The 20,719-nt window shown below is 38.4% G+C and overlaps 1 protein-coding gene and 1 non-coding gene across 9 annotated transcripts; one reads left to right on the forward strand and one right to left on the reverse strand.

Annotated features, from left to right (window-relative positions):
- Positions 1-1,581: 1,581 nt before the first annotated feature.
- KRT10 (keratin 10) lies at positions 1,582-6,030 on the reverse strand. 4 transcript variants are annotated; one of them, XM_037727400.1, is made up of 9 exons: positions 5,651-6,030; positions 5,385-5,617; positions 4,468-4,550; positions 3,951-4,107; positions 3,701-3,862; positions 3,487-3,612; positions 2,949-3,166; positions 2,264-2,608; positions 1,582-1,959 (listed from the first exon to the last, which is right to left on the reverse strand). In XM_037727400.1, the coding sequence occupies exons 1-9, from the start codon at positions 5,979-5,981 to the stop codon at positions 1,953-1,955; spliced, it is 1,662 nt and encodes a 553-aa protein (XP_037583328.1). In that variant the 5' UTR covers positions 5,982-6,030; the 3' UTR covers positions 1,582-1,952. The 4 variants fall into 4 exon arrangements, with proteins under 4 accessions (XP_037583328.1, XP_017352644.1, XP_017352643.1 ...); XM_017497155.2 differs by having other exon boundaries at positions 2,244-2,336; positions 2,517-2,608; positions 5,385-6,025; XM_017497154.2 differs by having other exon boundaries at positions 5,385-6,030.
- On the forward strand, positions 2,578-19,128 carry LOC108281557. Of its 5 annotated transcripts, none has more exons than XR_005195256.1 (3): positions 2,578-2,618; positions 16,054-16,133; positions 17,187-19,128. It is a non-coding gene; the product is annotated as a transmembrane protein 99 (putative) (transcript). The 5 variants fall into 5 exon arrangements; XR_005195255.1 differs by having other exon boundaries at positions 2,579-2,656; XR_005195258.1 differs by lacking the exon at positions 2,578-2,618 and adding an exon at positions 2,623-2,730.
- The last annotated feature ends 1,591 nt before the right edge of the window (positions 19,129-20,719 follow it).

Below are 20,719 nucleotides of genomic sequence, written 5' to 3' on the forward strand. Positions count from 1 at the left end.
CGGGTGGATCACGAGGTCAAGAGATTGAGACCATCCTGGCCAATGTGGTGAAAACCCGTCTCTACTAAAAATACAAAAATTAGCTGGGCATGGTGGCACACATCCGTCGTCCCAGCTACTTGGGAGGCTGAGGCAGGAGAACCTGGGAGCCAGAGATTGCAATGAGCCTAGATTGTGCCACTGCAGTTGAGCCTGGTGACAGAGTGAGACTCCGTCTCAAAACAAAAAACAAAAAACGAGACAAATGAGGTAGCAAGCACAGCTATCACACAGTAACATGTGTATTTGTCTCTTAATCAGTGGTATTGAATATGAAAAATCTATTGCTTCAGAATAAGAAGAATAGCAACTTCAGATTATAAGATTATAAATACAATAGGTCCCAGGGATTTGGTTAACCTTATGATACGTATTTTAAAAGATGGTGTTTCTGAACGGCAGGCAGTATAGTACTATTTACACAGTAGGAGCTCAGAGTCTTTACACAGCAAGGTAAGGGCTTGACAATATTTCAGGATTTTACATAAGATGGCACGTTGGGACTTCAACAGTGGACCTTAGAAGATTGGCCCCCTAGAAGAATGGCTGGTATAAATACCTACATACAGAGGCACGTGAACTAAAAGAGCCTCTGGGCTGTGCTAACATTTGGTGTTAGGTAGGTTATGAAGCCTTAATTACAGGGAGATCCATCCCATTGAAACAAGGCTCTTGTCATCAATTTGGGGTGCAGAAGGTAGCATCTATACAGTGGAGTGCCAACCAAATGGCATGGGGATCAGGGCTCAGATCTGGAGCTTAATCAAGGATATGGAGGAAAGCTGCTACTTGGTGGACATAAATAATCCAAGAACTCACCAGAGGACACAAGGTAGTCTTAGGGACATGCCAGCTCATTCCCCTCATAGGATCCCCAGTAAAGTGCTAAGTAATGTTAATTTGGTCCTTGTTGGCTGAGTATGTGATTGGGCTGACTATGAAAGTATCAGGTCTTCAGTCCTGATCACTGGGTACAGTTGGGGAAGGCAGAGACTGGTGTCCTTTTGGTTACACTGGCATCAGTACATCCTGATAGTGTTTCTCATGTTCATCTGATACATATCAAATAATTTTGCTGGGATTGATATGATTTTATTTGGCTGCTGTTAGAAGATACCTCTTAAGCGATATAGCAATTGGGAAGAAGTAATATAGTGACGGGAAGAAAATAAGAAGAGGCAAAAGTGAGAAGTCAGGTAATCAGAAAATATAACATTTCTGATTATTGTTATTTTGGCAGTTTTACTTGATATTTCAGAATTTCCAGGACTGAAATAATTTAAAGCCAGAGAGCTGGGAGCCTTCCACATACTGTGTATCTTAAAGAGTAATATTGCAGATTTACAGAGTTTTTTACTCAGTGAATTTACTGACAGTGGTCTGAACATACCCATAGATTAAAAAACTTACTCAGAAAAATCATGAAAATAATCTGCCTTCAGAATTTCTGGATACAACAACCTTCGAATGCTATGGCTTACTAATCTTTAATTTTAAATAATATTTTGTACTGAAGTAAAGATAAAGTCTGACAAATTTGGATAGTTTGCATCAGTAAGAAAGTTTATTGAAATTCATTAGTAAATGAGAATAGAAAGGTTTTTTTTTTTTTTTTTCCATTACAGAACACTTTCTGGTAAAGTAAAAAGAAAAAATACAGAAACCACAAAACACCGTGTAGACACCTTATTTTCCAGGCGTGAACCTGTTTTCAAAAACCATTAAGACAGAAGTATTTTCTTGGAGACTTTGTTTTCCATGCATCTGTATATAATGGTCTGTGTGAAGGGAGATTCCTTCCTCTTGGTGCAGCTTAATAGTAGTGTTTCTTGGTTTCTGATTCAACCATGGATGAAAGGACTCTACCGTCAGGTGCCACCTCTTCAATAATTGTCTTGATTACTCTTGTTTTGTTAGTATCTGTGTGAATGATGAACAAAAAAATTTAAACAGTCTGTAGGGGTCCTTAGTAATTAACAAGCAAATACTGTAAAAAGAAGGAAATTTCAACTTTACATTGTTAAGTCCAAAAAATGTTTTAAGGTACGACATTTTGATTATGCCATTTTTCAAGGTTGGTGTTAAGGGTAGTTTGTGAACAAATGCAAACGGAACCGTCTCTAATATTTTTAATTTTTTAAAACAGCTCTAGAGTTTAAAGCGCAAGAAAACCATCACAGGAAGTTAAAACTAATTCTGATTACCCCAGCTAGTTTCTGCTGACCTTGGTCCCTTAGATGAGGACTCGCCCACCGACCCGGAAGAGGATGACTTGTGTCCTCCGCTGGAGCTTCCGCCTCCGAAGCCACCGCCGGAACTGCCTCCGAAGCCGCCGCCGGAACTGCCCCCGAAGCCGCCGCCGGAACTACCGCCTGAGCTGCCGCCGCCGTGGCCGCCGCCGGAGCTACCGCCCCCGTGGCCGCCGCCGGAGCTGCCGCCGCCGTAACCCCCGCCGGAGCTGCCGCCGCCGTAGCCGCCCCCGGAGCTGCCGCCGCCGTAGCCGCCCCCGGAGCTGCCGCCGCCGTAGCCGCCGCCGCCGTAGCCGCTGCCGCGTCCGCCGCCTCCGGAACTAAAACGGGGTGAGGTCACAGTCAGTTATAACTAAAGTTGGAGAACGGTGGGTAGCTTTCCAGTTTGTCGTTAACTTAGAAAATAAGCAAAACATGTCTTGAGAAAATAAAACCCTGCCAGGTAGGTATATCTTTTAAAACCCATCCTTTGAAAACAGAATTCTTAAGAACCATTTTGGGCCAAATTCATGAGAAAGTGAGATTACGGTTGAGTACTCCTTTTACCGTCCCCTCTTCCCTTCCTCTCATTCTCTGGCATCTTCTTGGGGTTTAGAAAAGCCTTGCTATCTGGAATATTGATTAAAAGAAACTGGGTTAACTTTTCATTTTTAAATATACCTTCCCTCTCCTTCTAGCAGGCTGCGGTAGGTTTGAATTTCATTCTCCAGTCGGATCTTAATATCCAGGAGTTGTTGATATTCACTATTCTGGCACTCGGTTTCAGCTCGAATCTGTTGCAGCTGTTCTTCCAGAGCGGAGATCTGGGCCTGAATCTGTGATAGCTGCACGCAGTAGCGACCTTCTGTTTCTGCCAAGGAGGCTTCCAGGGATTGTTTCTGAAACAGATTTTTTTGTGTGTGGCTTAGCGACTTCCTTGCCATATATGAGTATAGTGACGCTTGTTTAATTATTTAATAAGGCATTATATAAAAGACTAAGAAAATGAACAGAATTTGTTTTATGTTCAATGGCACCATTTCGGTTTCAGCACTTTTAGATCAATTCGGGTCGTACTTTTCCTCCACTAACATAGACCTTAAGCCTGTTTTCTCTTTCTTACCCCCAACTCTGCATTTTTCTCTTGCATTGCATATTCTTAGGTGAGCATGAAACTTTGTATGATAAAGGTGAAGTCATTTCATGAGCGTTAACATACCAGGGCCAGTTGGGACTGTAGTTCTATCTCCAGACCTTGTACAGTACGTCTCAATTCAGTAATCTCAGTTTTATGGCTGGACATCTGTTCAATGTTACTATCAATTTCTGTAGTCAGTTCCTTGCTCTAGAATATTAAAAACAGGGAAAGAGATGAGAAAATTCTGAAATGATAAAACCTCCATGAGTTTTCCTGTAAAGGAAGATTAATTTACCTTTTCATTGAACCAGGCTTCAGCATCTTTGCGGTTTTGTTCAGCAAGTTGTTCATACTGGCTTCTCATGTTATTCAGAAGTTGAGTCAGATCAACACCTGGGGCAGCATTCATTTCCACATTCACATCACCAGTGGACACATTTCGAAGGTCTTTCATTTCCTGTTTGAGGAACGGAAAGATTTAATGGCGACACGGTGACTATAATGAACTCTCTTTTTGTCTGTGACAAGTATAACTTTTGTGTTACCTCCTCGTGGTTCTTCTTCAGATAGGCCAGCTCTTCAGTCAGGCTCTCAATCTGCATCTCCAGGTCAGCCTTGGTCAGGGTCAGCTCATCCAGCACCCTACGCAGGCCGTTGATGTCAGCCTCCACGCTCTGGCGCAGGGCTACCTCATTCTCATACCTGAAACAAGCATGATATCAATACTGGATATAACTTACATGGGGAGATGTATCTGTGCAGAGACTATTTAAAAAGCAAATACATAGTTAATCTCATGTCGTGGCAATACTTATCATGTACTAGTTCACTTAGGAGTAATAATGGTTTAATGGAAAGAAGCTTAGCAGTTACTTGAAAATGCATTTTCTTCCTTGCCAAAAAGGTAATACCGACATGGAAAATTTCTCAGATAACTCCAATACTATTTAACTTTGGGTGAATTCAGGAAAATGTAAATGCTATTGTGGGCATCCCAAGTCATTGTTAAAAACAACTGCTGTGTTTGTTGTGATGGTATTATACAATGATCACTTAACTTACTTCAGCCTGAAGTCATCAGCTGCCAGCCTGGCATTGTCGATCTGAAGCAGGATATTGGCATTATCAGTTGTTAGGTTGAGGATCTGGAGGGAGAGACACAGTTACTTAAGAAGAAGTCAGATGCAGATACGGCTTTTATAGTGGCATAGATATCTCTGCAGTTTTATGTTGTTCTCTTACAAAATCTTGGGGATTTAAAAAATTTTAAATATAAAATATTGCAGGCTTACCCTTATACCTAACTTCAAATTATTTCTTCTCTTGGAATTTCTTCACTCTTGTATTTCTGTATGTGAATTATCCCTTTCTGGAAACTAACTGGAATTATATAGCTGTATTCCTGCAAGTGTGCCCTCCTCTTTTAGACTATGTGATTTCCATGTATTTCAGCCACGCTCTGACTGACTCACACCTGTGTTTGTTTAACTCACTATAAATATAAATAAATATACTCTGAACTGGTACACAATATATAACAATTCAGAAATTCCTTAGAGGTAAGCAGTATCCCATTTTCACACTGGAAAATTCATGTTTCTTGCCATGTTGGTACTGAATATGGCTTGTTATCAGTCTGAATAACATTTTGTTCTGATTCATTTCATGATTGATTTTTCATTTTCTACATTTGTAAATGATCTAGCATATTTTAACTGTGGACTCATTGTATGCTCATTAAAACCTGAAAAATTCTTGGTAATCTGCCATTCACTATGATAAGCAGCATACATGCTGGATGAAGATTGCCATGACCATACTTTCACAGATCTTTATCTTTGATGAGACTGTGTTATTTTTGAAGTAAGGAAGTAACATAGGTAAACATAGTGAGCAGCCACATTGTGCTTAATATAAGATTCATCTGTCTGGATTACATGGATAAGATATTTGAAGCTGGATTTAAAAATACCACTTACCTGATTTTTAAGGTCATCGATAGTTTTGTAGTATTTGCTGTAGTCACGAGGCTCCCCTTGGCGTGAGTTGCCATGCTTTTCATACCATTCCTTGATTTTGCCTTCTAGCTCATAGTTTGATTCTTCCAGAGCCCGAACTTTGTCCAAGTAGGAAGCCAGGCGGTCATTCAGATTCTGCATAGTTACTTTTTCATTTCCAGAGAGAAGGCCACCATCTCCTCCAAATCCACCACCAAAGCCTCCTCCAAAGCCTCCTCCAAAGCCACCTCCACCAAAGCTGCCCCCACTGAAGCTGCCACCTCCAAAACTGCCTCCTCCATAACCCCCACCAAAGCTGCTACTTCCATAGCCTCCACCAAAGCTACTTCCACCAAAACCTCCCGATATTCCATAGCCACTTGATGAGCCCCCCAAGCAGCCTCCAGAGCTCCCACGGCTAAAAGAGCCACCACTGAACCCCCCTGAGCTAAATCCTCCACCAAGGGAGCCTTTGCTGCTCGAAATTCTGAAGGATGAGCCGCCACCTCCTCCTCCTCCTCCTCCTCCTCCCTGGGTATGGGAAGAGTAGTGCTTGCTTGAGCTGTATCGAACAGACATGGTGATGCTGTTTAGCCAAGGGAGTGCCTGCTACCAAGGACAGTGACAAGCCTTTATATCTTGAGAGGGTGTGTTACACATGTGTTAGAGTTTGCTTACTTGCATGGTTTTCTTTTTGCCAACTTAGCATCTTTGGCTTATGATTGCATAAATTATCTTCAGTAATAACCAATCCCAATATGTACAATTTTGAATTTGCCCTAAGAATAAACAGGAGGTTTGCTGTGTTGAAACTGAAAATGGGTGGAGATCAGATGAGCATGTTTTATTATGCTTTTCACCTGTTGAAGAACATTGAGCAACTGTTAAGATCCATTTTTCTCAGCACTGACTCAGGTTACATAGAATGTTTGCAAAGCTTGGAAAAAGAAAGAGTTTTGGCTACAAAATTATAGTTGAAATAAGATTTTTCAAATTCATGTTTTAAACAGTTTTAATTGGAACAACAAATATCATAAAGTCTGCCAGGATCATGCGATAAAATAAGGATCTATCCAAGCACTTTGGGAGGCCGAGGTGGGTGGATCATGAGGTCAAGAGATCGAGACCATCCTGGCCAACATGGTGAAACCCCGTCTCTACTAAAAAATACAAAAATTAGCTGGGTGTGGTGGCGCGTGCCTGTAGTCCCAGCTACTGGGGAGGCTGAGGCAGGAGAATTGCTTGAACCCGGGAGGCGGAGGTTGCAGTGAGCCGAGATTGCACCACTGCACTCCAGCCTGGCACCTGGCGACAAAGCAACACTCTGTCTCCAAAAAAAAAAAAAAAGGATCTTGTAGACAACTGTAGAGCATGAAAAAGAAAAAAATTCTAAAAATTTAACTAGCCTTAATAGTTGCCACACATAAAACATTAAAGCCATAAAACCACAATTTAGGAGATTGTGTTTTTAGGGGATCTTTTACTTTATTTGACAAATGAGAGTATATTGATATTTTGCTTAAGAAAGTGGAAATAATGATTATAGAATTTTTAAATTAATGATGGCATTATTTTTAACATTAAAAAAAATCTGAAATCACGAAGTTATCCTGGATTATTTTGCACTTTTAAACTCATAAAGTTTCTATGAAGACCATAATAATGCAGAAAATCTGCATAATTTTCTTAGCACAGAATCTGAAGAACTAACTTGTAGTACTTTATACTAAATTCTGTTAGAGTGAAAGAGGAGAATTTGTATATGTTAGTATTGTAAGTAAAAATATGCTTGCAAAAATGTAAATCTGTATTAGAGAATGATACTTGCACCAAAAATTATGAGCTAGACTGTGCACCTGTGTTCCCAAGCTAGGTTCAGTTTCTCAACAAAAACAACACATTTTCTTGGATATACTGTGTACAGAATTTGGTATAACAGTTTGTCTAGTGAAGTAAATTGGGATTTGGTACATTGTATAAGATTATGTCTACCCATAGGCTATGGCATTGCTGTTGTTTGGATGTATATATGTATGCATACATGTTTTACAATTATGTAGTGCTGTTTGTGATACTGTGATTTTAAAATTTCTAGAATCAACTGTTGAGATAGGAATGGTGGTTATTATAGAGGTTATCATTTTTTCCTGAAGACATATAACAGGTGGTTGAACTGCAATTAGAAGCTTGGTCTTTTAACTCCTTGGTTCTTTCCTACTGTACCAATGCGTACATATATTATCTGTTCTGGTGGATTTGGTTTAATGGAACTGAATGACTCTAATTCTTACCATAAACTTCTCTAAATGGAGAAAAAAACAAAACAGAAAGGACTTGGAATCATGAAAATATTGAAAGGCTCTTCTTTTAGTAATTGTTTTTCAAATTAAATTTATACCTGCACATTTTAGTTTATGAAAACCACATAAATGGTTTTTGCAGGAAAGGGGAATGTGGTTGGGAGCATTAATCAAATGTTAATTATTAAAGTGGAGGTTATTATCCAGCAAATCCCAACTCTTCCAACTTGTTAGCACATGCAAGTGGGGCAGTAGTTAAAAGAAAAAAATGAAACTCAACCATGGGAATTGATTCTTGATGAAGATAACATACAGTTAAATAAGGCTATGATAAATGAGGGTAGAAAAAGAAAAAAAGATTCCAGTAACTTTAGAGAGGTATTAATGAAAGCTTTTTGCAAAGAAACATTTTAATTAAATTTTTATTGATTTTACCTATCCTTAGCACAAGTTTTAGATCTTAATATTACCAATTTTGTTTTAGTATTAGCCTATAATTCCTCCAGTGGAAAATTTAAAAATCTTAATCCCATTTCAGTTAGTTAACAAGCGGTATGAAGAGTTCTCTGTTACAATCATACTAAACCAAAGAATATGTGAAAGGAAATCTTTACATAAAAGTACAGGAGAACAAATACATGTATGGAGGGTCTTCTAATACTGTAACGTTTAATTTAAGCTACCTTTACTATTATTACCAAAGATTGTTTATTAGCTTGTATACTGTAGAAATTGATTTGTCTTTATTCATGCTGTCATTTGTTGAAATCAGCCTTTGGCATGAGGTAAAATTAAGAGGTGCCACATAATAATTCTACAGCTAAATTAGATGTACATTTATGATTCTAGTCTTGGCACCGTTTACACTTGATTGCGATAATCCACTGCAACTGTAATTTTATTGTGCTCGATTTTTATTGTGTCTCTGTGTAAAGTGCATTGGTAGGTAGTTAAAAGATAGAAAAATGAATGAGATACAGCTCCTGTCCTTAAAGATCTTGCCAGTAGTTACAATCTAATTGAGGAGACATAACATGTACCATCAGCTTAAGTGCTATGTGCTATGTAAATGAAAATGATGGTGGGGCTTGGATGTGTGGGGATAAGAAGTTAACATTTATTGAACATCTGCTATGATCTGGATGGTTTTCTTTAATTCTCCCCCAGATTCTCTAAGATAGGCATTATTTAATAGCTGAAAAACCTAAGCCTTTAAAAGTTTTAGGAATTTGCCAGAGTATATATGTATATATTTATCTATCAGCAGTATCTGTGTGCTGACATATAGCCTGGTTTTGAATCACAAGAGATACAGTTACAAAGATGTTAGTTTTCCTGACACCAGACTGGCACTCTTAAGACTAATGAGCAAGGAATCATGTTGGAATGGGGCCACCTGACAAAGTTTCATGGTGGAGTTGAAATTTAAGCTGAGTCTTGTAAGGATGGGTAGGATTTTTCATGTGTGCAGTAGCAGAGAGTATACTGTTCTGGGAAGTCAGGACTGTGAAAATGCCAAGCAGGTGGAGACACTGAATGACCAGTTTGGCTGGAGTAGATCATCTATATATATTAATTTATTCATGCCTTCAGCAGGTTTTATTGAGCACCTACAATATGACTTGGGGAATGCATAGGTGACCAAGGTATAGTTCCTGCCCGTCAAGGAGTTTATAGTCTACTTGGAGAGGCAAACAAACATACCCACAGATCAGAGATTCTAATATATGGTAATCTGGGCTGCAGTTGAGCAATGTTCAGGGTTCCGAGGGATTGCAGAGAGGGGTTCTAACAGTCTGGTGAGTGAGTAAGTGTGTGTGTGTGTGTGTGTGTGTGTGTGTGTGTGTGTGGGTGTGGTGTGAGTGCACAATGAAAGAATAGTTGAAGTAAAGTTTGGGATTGAAGATGAGTTTGGTTTAAGATGTGAATTTGAGGTAATACCAGGATATTCATGAAACATTCTTTTTTTTTTATTGCACTTTAGATTCTGGGGTACATGTGCAGAACATGCAGGATTGTTGCATAGGTACATACACGGCAATGTGGTTTACTGCCTCTATCCCAGTCACCTATATCTGGCATTTCTTTAAGCAATTATGGGACTGCAATTAAGGAGAGGGTTCAGAATAGCAGACTTTCTGAACTCTCTCAGAAAGGGGGTAGTTAGGATCCCTAAGGGAAGGAATTTAGAGACAAATGTACAGAAGGTCTAATTCTGAACTTTTGGAGTCACTTTAGGGGCTGGGAAGAAGTAGAGCTAGAAAATAATCCTGAGAAGAAGGACATCTAAGACCAGGGAACGGGGGAAAGATGATGGTTGAAGCCAAGGGAGAAGAGAACACGGGTGTGGTGATCACCTGAGAGGCCAACAAAAAGGTGAATTGAGGAAAGCAATTTGGAACCATTGGCATCCTTCCAGAGGACAGTTTTAATTGAGTAGTGGTGAGGTAATTCATGAGGTATATGCAATATTGGAATGGATGACTTTGCTTGTGGTATTTTTTTTTTTCATGTTGTCCAGTTTATCAGTTTCTTCTTTAATAGCATCTGAACTTTGAGTCATGGTACAAGTGCTTTTCGCATGGGGTTGTTTTGGCTGGAGCTCTGGAAGCGTGTTGTGGATTCAGGTTTGTCACCAGCTTGACTTGTCTCACTGTTGGGATTGTGATCCTTTTTATTATTTTGCTTCAAGTAAAATCATCTTTTGAAGTTTCTAGCTGAAGATTCTATTTGCAAGTTTCTTTTTCTGACTGAGCAATTGAGATATACATAATTTAAGTAGTTGCAGAAGGACAAATCTAGTAATGCAGGTTATATCTCAAGATGGCAAGGTTGATCCAAATATTTAGATTTTTCTATTATTTATCACGTGAAGTTTGAGAGTCAGGCATTTTCTTTTTGACTGTTCTGTGACTGTGCAAATTGCATAATGCGCTTTTGTGGTTACTACCTGTAGAGTCGAAGCAAAGTAGAAAATTGTGTCATTATTTGATAGATTTGGTACCCTCTTCTCAGGTAGCTGAGTAATTAGAACTAAGGTATCAACTGATAAAGTTTTGTGTCTTCTCATTGGCTAACTTCTAAAATTCAGGCATCTTAAACCTACAGACACTCCTGTATCACGTGATTTTTCGGAAACTACTGTGATGGAAACCACAAAAATATGGAAACTACTTGAAGGCTTTTGGGAATAGTGTAGCAGAGTAAGAGGGTGGGTCTTGGGGTCAGACTTCTGGGGTTGCAATCCAGGCTCCACCACTGACTGTGAGGTTTCATCTTAATTTCCTCTTCTGTAAAGTAGGGATTATAATTTTTCTTACACTGTGGAGTTGTAGTAGGAGTCTAATGAGTTAATAAATATAAAGCATTTAGAACAATGATTTGCATACATAGAATAAAATGAATATATTTTTGTTGTTTTACTGTTTTGTGATCTCTGTTTCTCATAGGCTAACCCACTGTCCAACCCTCAGGATGCTTTCAGAATAGGAAGGAATGAAAGGATAGGGTGAGAAGTTGGAAAAAGAAAGTGGCTGGAAAGGAAAGTAGGGTAGGGAAAAGGTGTTCAGTTTGATAACTTTGTTAGATGTTTTTCTTTGAGTGACACTTCCTTTCACTTTAAACTTCTTACTTTATCTCCTACATCCACCAAGGCACTAATTTTGTCACCTTTTCTTTGTCATGGCTGAGGTATTTGTTTCTTTCTGTGTAGCCCCACTGCAACTGTCCTAATCTGAATTTTCACCTTCTCACGAAGATTCCTTCACAGCTTCTGAAGTGGTTTTCTTGACTCAGCACTGTCAATTAAGATCTGTTCACTGCAGCAAGACTGATGTTCTTGAAACAGTATTGTCATCACTTCATCAACATACTGAGACCTCTTGTGGATGGATTAAGTCTTTTCCAAAGCCTTGTCCTACTCTGTCTGTCCAACCTCATGCTGCCTCCGGTGAGTCAGGGTGGGGTGTGGAAGGAATGCTGCATTCTGTTCATAAAGTAATTATGTGGCCCTGGGCAAGACACTCAGCTTTCTGTGTCTCAGTTTACTACCCTGTAAAATGTGGATAGTAATATGAAATATTAAAATATGGATAATGATAATCATGATTCAGTGAAAAAATGTGTGTTAGCATCTCCTTTAAAAATCCTTTGATTACTTAATCTGTTAAGCAGGTCTTTCTTCTTACTCTTGGGTGAGATACTATGCCTTGTTCCATTTTAAGGTCTGTGTTTGTTGCTCTTGGCTTAGAATGCCTGTCTTCTACTTTACTGCTTATTCAAGTTATTCTATCTCAACTCCAGACTCTGACTTAAATGCCATCTCCTTCACGAGACTTCTTACCATTAGTCTGTGGTTCATGGCTGTCCCTTTCTTCTCATTTCCTATGTTGAACAACCTGTGTTTTGTAACTTGTTATAATATTCTGAGCTCCTTATTAGTGTTCCCAATGCGATATGACGTTTAAGCTCCTTTAGGGAAGGGAGCGTGCCTGTGCTCTTGCTGCACCCAGTGCTCATTGTTCTCTGAATGTTTTCTTATTGCCTCAGTGCCTTTCCCCACTTTCTTTGCCTTTGTTTTTCCCTCTAAACTCTTGGCCTGTATGTTTTGGCAATAGGGCAAGTTAAAAATTTAAATAAAGGCTGGTTAAAGGCAACTAAGTTAATTTTGCTTTAAAGGAAATAATGATACCTTTTGATATAAGAATGTGTAAGAATAATAAGAAAGCCAAGATTCTGCATAGGAATTTTAAAATCTCTTAAAGTATATAAAGATGTATTCCTTAGAATGGAAATATACTATATACATATATATATTAAGAAAACATCACTTTTTTTTTTGTCTTGGATCTATTGAGATTATCTTGATACTAGTAACCTGCTAAAATACATCTGTAGTTTTATACTAAAATTGGAATTTTTTTCATGCATCACATCAAATTAAGAAGCTTCTGCACAGCAAAGGAAACAATCAACAAAGTAAAGAGACAACTCACAGAATTAGAGAAAATAGTTGCAAACTACCTATCTGACAAAGGATTAATAACCAGAATATATAAGGAGCTCAGACAACTCAATAGGAAAAAAAATCTAATAATGTGATTTTAAAATGGGCAAAAGATCTGACTAGATATTCAGATCTCAAAAGAAGACATACAGGCTAGGCATGGTGGCTCACACCTCTAATCCCAGCACTTTGGGAGGCTGGGGCAGGAGGACTACTTGAGTCCAGGAATTCAAGACCAGGCTGGGTGACATAGGGAGACCCCATCTCTACAAAAAATAAAAATAAATTAGCTGGGTGTGATGGCATGTGTCTGTAATCCCAGCTACTTGGGAGGCTGAGGTGAGCCATGCTCATGCCACTGCACTCCAACCTGGGTAACAGAGTGATCTCAAAAAAAAAAAAACAAGCAAAAACAAAAAACATATAATGGCAAACAGGTATATAAAAAAAGGGTCAGCATCATATATCATCAGAGAAATGACTCAAATTCTTATTGCAATTGAATATAATTAAATTATTAGAGTCACAATAATTCGTTGTACATCTTACCCCCAGTTAGAATAGCTTTTATCTAAAAGAAAGGCAATAATGGATGCTGGTGAGGATGTGGAGAAAAGGGAACCCCCTCGTACACTGTTGTTAGGAATGTAAATTAGTATAGCTACTATGAGAACAGTATGAAGGTTCCTCAAAAAGCTAAAAGTAGAACTACTGTGTGATCCAGCAGTCCCACTGCTAGATATATACCCAAAAGCATGGAAATCAATATATCAATGAGATATCTGCACCTCATATTTTTTTGTAATACTATTCACAATAGCCAAGATTTGGAAACAACCTAAGTATCCATCAATAGATGGACTGATAAAGAAAATATGGTACATATACACAATGGAGTACTATTCAGCCATAAAAAAGAATGAGATCCTGTTATTTGCAACAACTTGGCTGGACTTGGAGGACATTATGTTAAGTGCAATAAGCCAGGCACAGAAAGATAAACTTCTCATATTCTCACTTACTTGTGGGAGCTAAAAATGAAAACAATTGTACTCATAGATGATAAAGAGTAAAATAATGGTTACCAGAGGCTGGGAATGGTAGTGTGGGATGAGGGGGCAGGGAAGTGGGGATGGTTAAGGGGTACAAAAATATAATTAGATAGAACAAATACAATCTAGTGTTTGATAGCACAACAGGGTGATTATGGTCACCATTATTTATTGTACATTTTAAATTAAAAGAATATTATTGGAATGTTTGTAATACAAAGAAATGATAAATACTGAGGTGATGGGTACCCCATTTACCTGGGTGTGATTATTATGCATTGTTGCTTGTATTGAAATATCTCATATTCCCCCTGAATAATACAGTTAGTATGGATCCATAAAAAATTAAAAATTTTGAATTTTTTTATATTAGGAGAATTGACAATTCTAGTTGGTTTTCTGGCTAGCTAGCCTATGAGTATGTTGTAATCTAAGGATTAAAGATAACATGATTTAGCTTTTAAATTTCATCAGTATGTCATAGATTTCTTTTCAGGCAAATAACTTCATTCTGTAAAGACAGTTGCTCACTATGAGTTGGCTGCATTAGGAGGATAATTAGTTAATAGAACATAAAATAGAAACATAATATTCCTTTTAGTTTTAATAAAAAATAGTAAAGCTGAAAGTACCAAACAAACAGATCCCAATTTTAAAATATTGAAACTGAACATTGTCCAAAATTCTGTGGCTGTTTTCTCCCCCTTATAAATCTAAGAAAATTCCTTTAGGTCCAGTTGTGGTGGTTTATCCAACTGGTAATTTCAAGGATGACTGGATATGAGAGAAAATAACTTTATTATTGGGTAAAGCTTCTTAATTTTTGGTTAGAGAGTCTGGACAGACCTAAATAGAGTAGAGAAAGTTTTAGGCTAGAGGTGGTACATACAGAGGTTAATATTTACAGTGAAAGCAGTAATCCCCCACTCTAGTGATTTTAAGTATATGTAATGTGCTTAAATTTAAAGGAAAAAGTCTTAGGGAGTCAAATTAATTTCCTAATTTTAAAGGTTTTTAAAAAATACTTGACCTTATAAAAACAAACAAGTCAGCTTCATAATAAATGGCCATCCGTCTTTGAATCACTCTTTTTTTCTTTTTCTTTTTGGTAAGAGGGTTGTAAGAATGGTAGGGGAATAGATTTAAATAATTATTTAAATGTAACACACAGTAGTAACCGAGAAAATTTACCATACTATTCTGTGGCGTCTTTCACAAGGCTGACTATTGATAATGCCCAAAGAACTTTTGATTCCTTGTATTAGATCCATTAAGCAAATATGCAAATAACATTTGCAAAGTCAGTCCTAAGATAATTAGAGTTTATTGAGCTTATTGAGACTTCTTTTATGTTCCAGGGCCTGTTCTCAACTTTACTCACATTTTTGTCTCATCAAATCCTGTTGGCAACTTTATGAGGGAAATTTTATTTTAACTAAGAAATTAGTTGGCCAGGCGCAGTGGCTCAATAACTGTAGTTCCATCACTTTGGGAAGCCCAGGCAGAAGGGTTGCATGAGCTGCTGAGCAACATGGTGAAACCCTGTCTCTACAAAAAATACAAAAAAAAAAAAAAAAAAAAAAATTTTAGCCCACTGTGCTGGCACGTGCCTGTGGGCCAAGCTACTCAAGAGGGTGAGGTGGGAGGATCACCTGAGCCGGAAAGGTCAAGGCTGCATTGAGCTGCGATTGCACCAGTGCACACCAGCCTGAGTGACAGAGTGAGACCCTGTTTCCCACAAATCCCCCTAAAAGAAAAGAAATTAGTTAAAATTTAGCATGCCTGAAACTGTTCAATAAAGGGACTTTGGTGGGATTTGAACACAGACCCATCTTCAGAGCTTTTAAAAAACATAATGAGTAACTATTTTTTCTTTTTTAAGCACACTGTTGTTGACTTAAACAATGAATAACTCCTAAAACTCTTTTGAAATGACCTAAAATTGCATTTTCCAGTTATATGACTGAGAAAATTAACAAGAACATAAGGGATTTTAGTTTCTTTTTCAGATGAGACAAGCCTTCCTTATCATTGCTTTTGTTATGAAAAAATAGACTACTTTGAAAAGAAAAAGAACTAATGAGGCAAGATATCCTGCCCTGGAGGAGATCAGACTTGTAGGCCCTGTCTGTTCCCAGGCTGGACTCTGCCCTATCTTCTTGGGGGTCCCACTGGCTTGGGTTTATGGAGGTTCCTAACTCTTTGGCAGACTAGTCATTAAAATAACAAATCATAGCAATTAGCCACTGTGCATAATTGAAGCATTAATCCTTTTATAATGCTGGCTTTTTCAGATGGAGCTAACACCCATTATGGAGATTAACCACTTTTCATCAAGGTTTTAAGTCTTGAGGACTACAGTGGTGAATACAAGGTGTGTATCTGAATTAATTCAGTAGTAAGCTATGACATGGAGGGGTTCTGTTGCTTTGAAAGTTTCCAACTTGTATACATTCAAAAGCTATTAAACTTTTTGGTGTCTCTCCAAATATTTTGCATATTGACAATTTTGGTTGAAACGTAGAGCTAGAATTTTCTAGTCTAAAGCTTGGATATAAATGGGTGCATATTTACAGAGCTATCAGATGTTACATTATTTTTGTTTCTTGGCATCTGGAATATAAATACTAAATTTGGTCTAGTTAGAATTTCCTGCCTCCCTCCCTCCCCTGCTTCCTTCCTTCCCAAAACTCTCCAAGGATGAAGACCCCACAAGCTATATTGGGGTAATTGTATTCTAACAGTAGTTACTTTCAGTTTCCATCAAAATAGATTAAAAAGACAAGCATCACATGTTCTCATACATATGTGGGAGCTAAAAAATCGATCTCATCGAGATAGAGTGTATTTTAATGGTTACCAGAGAGGCTAGGAGGATAGTAGGGAGGTGGGGGATAGGGAATGGGGGATAGTGAGGGGCTGGTCTATGGGTACAAAATTACAGTTAGAAGGAATAAGATCTAGTGTTCAGTAGTACAGCAGAGTGACTATAGTTAATAGTAATTCACTGTATATTTTAAATAACTAGAAGAGTGAAATTAGAATGTTCCTAACACAAAGAAATCAGTGTTTGAGGTGATGGATAGATATCTTCATTACCCTGATTTGATCATTACACATCTTATGCTTGTATCAAAATATCACATGTACCCCGTATATATGTATAACTATCATGTATCCATAAAATTAAAAAAAAAATGAAAAGAAAAAAGGAATGGAAAACAAAAGTAAAAAGATGATTCATCAAATATTGCAATGTAGAAAAATAGTGCAAAATAGCATAAACTAGTACCACATAGAACTGAATTTGTAATTTTAAAGAAGCCATTGTAAGTATATTTACTCTTGGTATTGTGTCTTTCCCTCTTACCCTAATTTACTATTTCTCTATAGTTTAAAATTAAAGAGTTGCTTTTAAATTTTATAGGGCAAACATTATACTGTGGAGACACAAAATGTTTTGAGGTATCTGTGACCAGGCATGTCACGTGTGAATATACCACTGGACTTCAAAGCAACACATTGTAACTTATTTTTTTCATTTTACAACAGATTCATTTTATTTTCATCACCATGGGGCGTACCCTGTTGTTGAGTTCTCTGGGTCACACCTCTGGAGATTTCTCAGATGCATCCTATGTCTCTGGGCTTGCTCTTCTGAAATTACTCGCTACTCCGGGAGATGGTTGAGATGGTTGCGTCCCATTACTTTGTTGCTCCAGCTGCAGCTCTTCTGATGGAGTTCCTTGTTCAGCTGGTTGACGTGCTCTCTTCCTCCGGTGTTGTTAAAGCCTTAGATTTTTGTGGAGCATTTTTCTTCCTGGCTCTCCCTCGAGTTGCTTTTCTTTTCTTCGCCACCTTGGGATTCTTCTTCGCTACCTTGGGACTCTTCTTCGTGCTACTGGACGTCGTTTGAGAGGAGGACTCTTCTTCCTTGTCCCCTTGGTGTTGGTTAGTGATTGCTCTTCGACTGCTGGACCGGAGGCTCTCAGTTTTCTGTTCATCTTCAGCAAGTCAGTGTCTCTCAAGGGGCTCACGTTGCAGCATCTTACCAGAGGCCACTGGGCCTGGAGCTCCAGTTCCAGTGTCTGGAGAGTCCAGTTCAGCTCAGCAATCTCATGCCTGCTGGCACTTATCAGCAGAAGCCGATGCCTGCCCATCAGTTCTCTACTCTGAGGTGTTAGAGTGGAAGAAAAATAAATATAAATACCTATACTAGTTTTCATGAGCTCTGCTTAATATTGGGTGGTTTTTTTTTTTTTTTGGTGGTGATAGGTTTACCTTTCATTAAACCAGGCCTTAGCCTTTCTGTGGCTTTGCTCTTGCAAAGCCTCATATTACCCTCTCGTCTGGTTCAGCAGGACAGCCAAGGTCTACACCTGAGGCTGTTTGTTTTCTACATTTACCTCAACATAAGATACCTTATTATTGTCATCCGTCATCTCCTGATCCAAAGTAAAATAAAATGCCACAGGTTACTTGATCTTGCATCTGGAAGATGATTATTTAAAGAAATTAAACATTTAAAACTGAAAATATAGTTTAGAAATATTTTTTAATGTTTTAAAAAAATTATAGGAGACAATATTGTTACTAGATTTAATAAAATACAGAATGCCGATTAAATTTGAATTTCAAATAAACATTGACTACTTAATTTTGGTATAACTATTCCACGCAATATTTGGGACATATTTGTTATATTACTCATTGTTTACCTGAAATTATAATTTAAATGGAGAGTCCTGTATTTTATCTGGCAACCCTATTATAAAAATATTTAGGATAAATATAAAGAAATAATATTTTAAATTTTTACAAAATATTTTAATGCAAGTAATTTATTTGATTTTCACTGTCACCCTGAGGGGTACGTTTTGCCTTACAGTCTGTGTTACTTTACCTGTGTTTTATGAAAATAATGTCTCTTATAATGATAGCCACCACCACCACATCTTTACAAGTATTGACATACTGAAACTTTACATTCATTTTGTGTAGTTCCCACCTCTTCATGATTGTTTCTGAGGTAATTCAACTCCTCCATCTCCATTTGCAAGTCTAGGTTAGTCTTGTTCAAAGTCAACTCATCCAAGACACTTTGTGGGCCCTTGCTATCAGTCTCAACACGCTGATAAAGGACACTTTACTCTGGTGTCTGAACAGAGCCCTGTTAGAAGAATCAATACAGCTTAGATGGAGGTGTCCTCAGCCAGTGGTAATAGGACATCTCATATACTGGAGCTTATAGAGCACAGCACTGGGGTGTAAAGACATGGGTTCAGTTTGCACCTCTGCCATGTTCAGCTGTCAGTTTGGCAAATTACTTCTCTGAACCTTGGTTTTCTCATCATAAAAATGGGAATATTACAGGTTTTTTTTTTTGAGACCAAGCCTCACTCTTTCACCTAGCTAGAGTACAGTGGCATGATCTTGGCTCACTGCAATCTCTGCCTCCCAGGTTCAAGTGATCCTCCCACCTCAGCCTCCCAAGTAGCTAGGATTACAAGTGTGCCCCCACCATGCCTGGCTAATTTTTGTATTTTTAATAGAGATGGGGTTTTACCATGTTTGTCAGGCTGGTCTCGAACTCCTGACCCCAAGTGATCCACCTGCCCCAGCCTCCCAAAGTGTTGAGATTACAAGCGTGAGCCACCACGCCCAGCCAAAATGGGAATATTGTGAGAATTAAGTGAGTTAATGTACAAAAGTACTTAGCACAGCATCAATGTTCAGTAAATGGTAGGAATAACTTTATTACCACCATGAAAGAGTGAAAATCTCTCCCCTGCCCTTTGACGAGGAAAGGAAGCAAGTACCTTTTCAAGTACAGGGGAATGCACCTTTGTTTTATGAGGGCTGTGTCTCCCTAGTTAAAAAAAAAATTCAAGTACAGTATGGGGGACCTCCTGCAGTTCTATAAAAATCGAGTCTCTGACCTATGGATTGGAGAGTCATACACCATACATGAGGTTTTAAATTGCTAGCCTGGGAGTTTTCAGATTGCTAGCCTATGGCTACTCCACCCTGAGCCAGGACCCAGCCTACCCTCAACACCATAAAAGCCACCAGATGGCCGCTACCACGGCCCTCTGTGCTGTCTTCAGCCCCCTACAATGACATAGCTTCTCCCTGAGGCTTAACAGACCCATGGCCACTGTCAGTGCCGCTGTGCTGCCACAACCCAGAGGAACAAGCCATTGTGTGGAGGTGTAGCAGAGATCGAGAGTTAATGTTTAGCCGCAAAGTCAGTGCACTATGGGGGCCATTGTAAAGCCTGTCTCTCTCTCTATCTGTTTATCATCTATCTATTGTTACATAATCTTTAATGAACAATTTTTTTGAAGTATAGGTCTCTTTGGTTAACAATCTTCTCACCTCTTAGTGATTGATGAGCCATATATGCTCAAGTGCTATTTCATCAGGTTGTTAGGGACATATAAGAAAACTGTGTGAGCAAGAAAAACAGAGAAGACCACCATTTCATGACTGTCTTTTGAATTATGATGAGAGACTATTTTGAAACAGTGCAGGCATTCCTCTAATGGAGATCCTTTCTTTCATTCTGACCCTATAGTCTAAACATTCTCATGCTCTTGCTCAGTTTGCATCTATTTTTCCATGAAACCTTCCAAGCTTACCTCAGGGCCCTTTCCAAGGAGTCTGAGTAGTGCATACTGCTGTAGAGTTAAATAGATCTTTGAGTCCTAGCTTATTGTTTCTCAGCTTGGACAAAGTTACTTATCTTCTCTGAATCTCAGTTTTTTCATCTGTACAAACTACAAAAGAATTTGGAGTATTAGTGAGAAACAAGTAATAGCATCTGGCACAAACTAGGCTCTCAGTGAATGCTTGTTCCCTCCTTTCTTCTCTTCCTGGTCCCCACTCTAGCCCAAAGCAGTCTCTAAAACTCATAGCCCTAATTATATCACACAGTCATTCAAGAAATATTTATTGAAT

The sequence above is a fragment of the Cebus imitator genome, unplaced genomic scaffold (assembly GCF_001604975.1).
Source record: "Cebus imitator isolate Cc_AM_T3 unplaced genomic scaffold, Cebus_imitator-1.0 Scaffold228, whole genome shotgun sequence".
NCBI lineage: Eukaryota > Metazoa > Chordata > Mammalia > Primates > Cebidae > Cebus > Cebus imitator.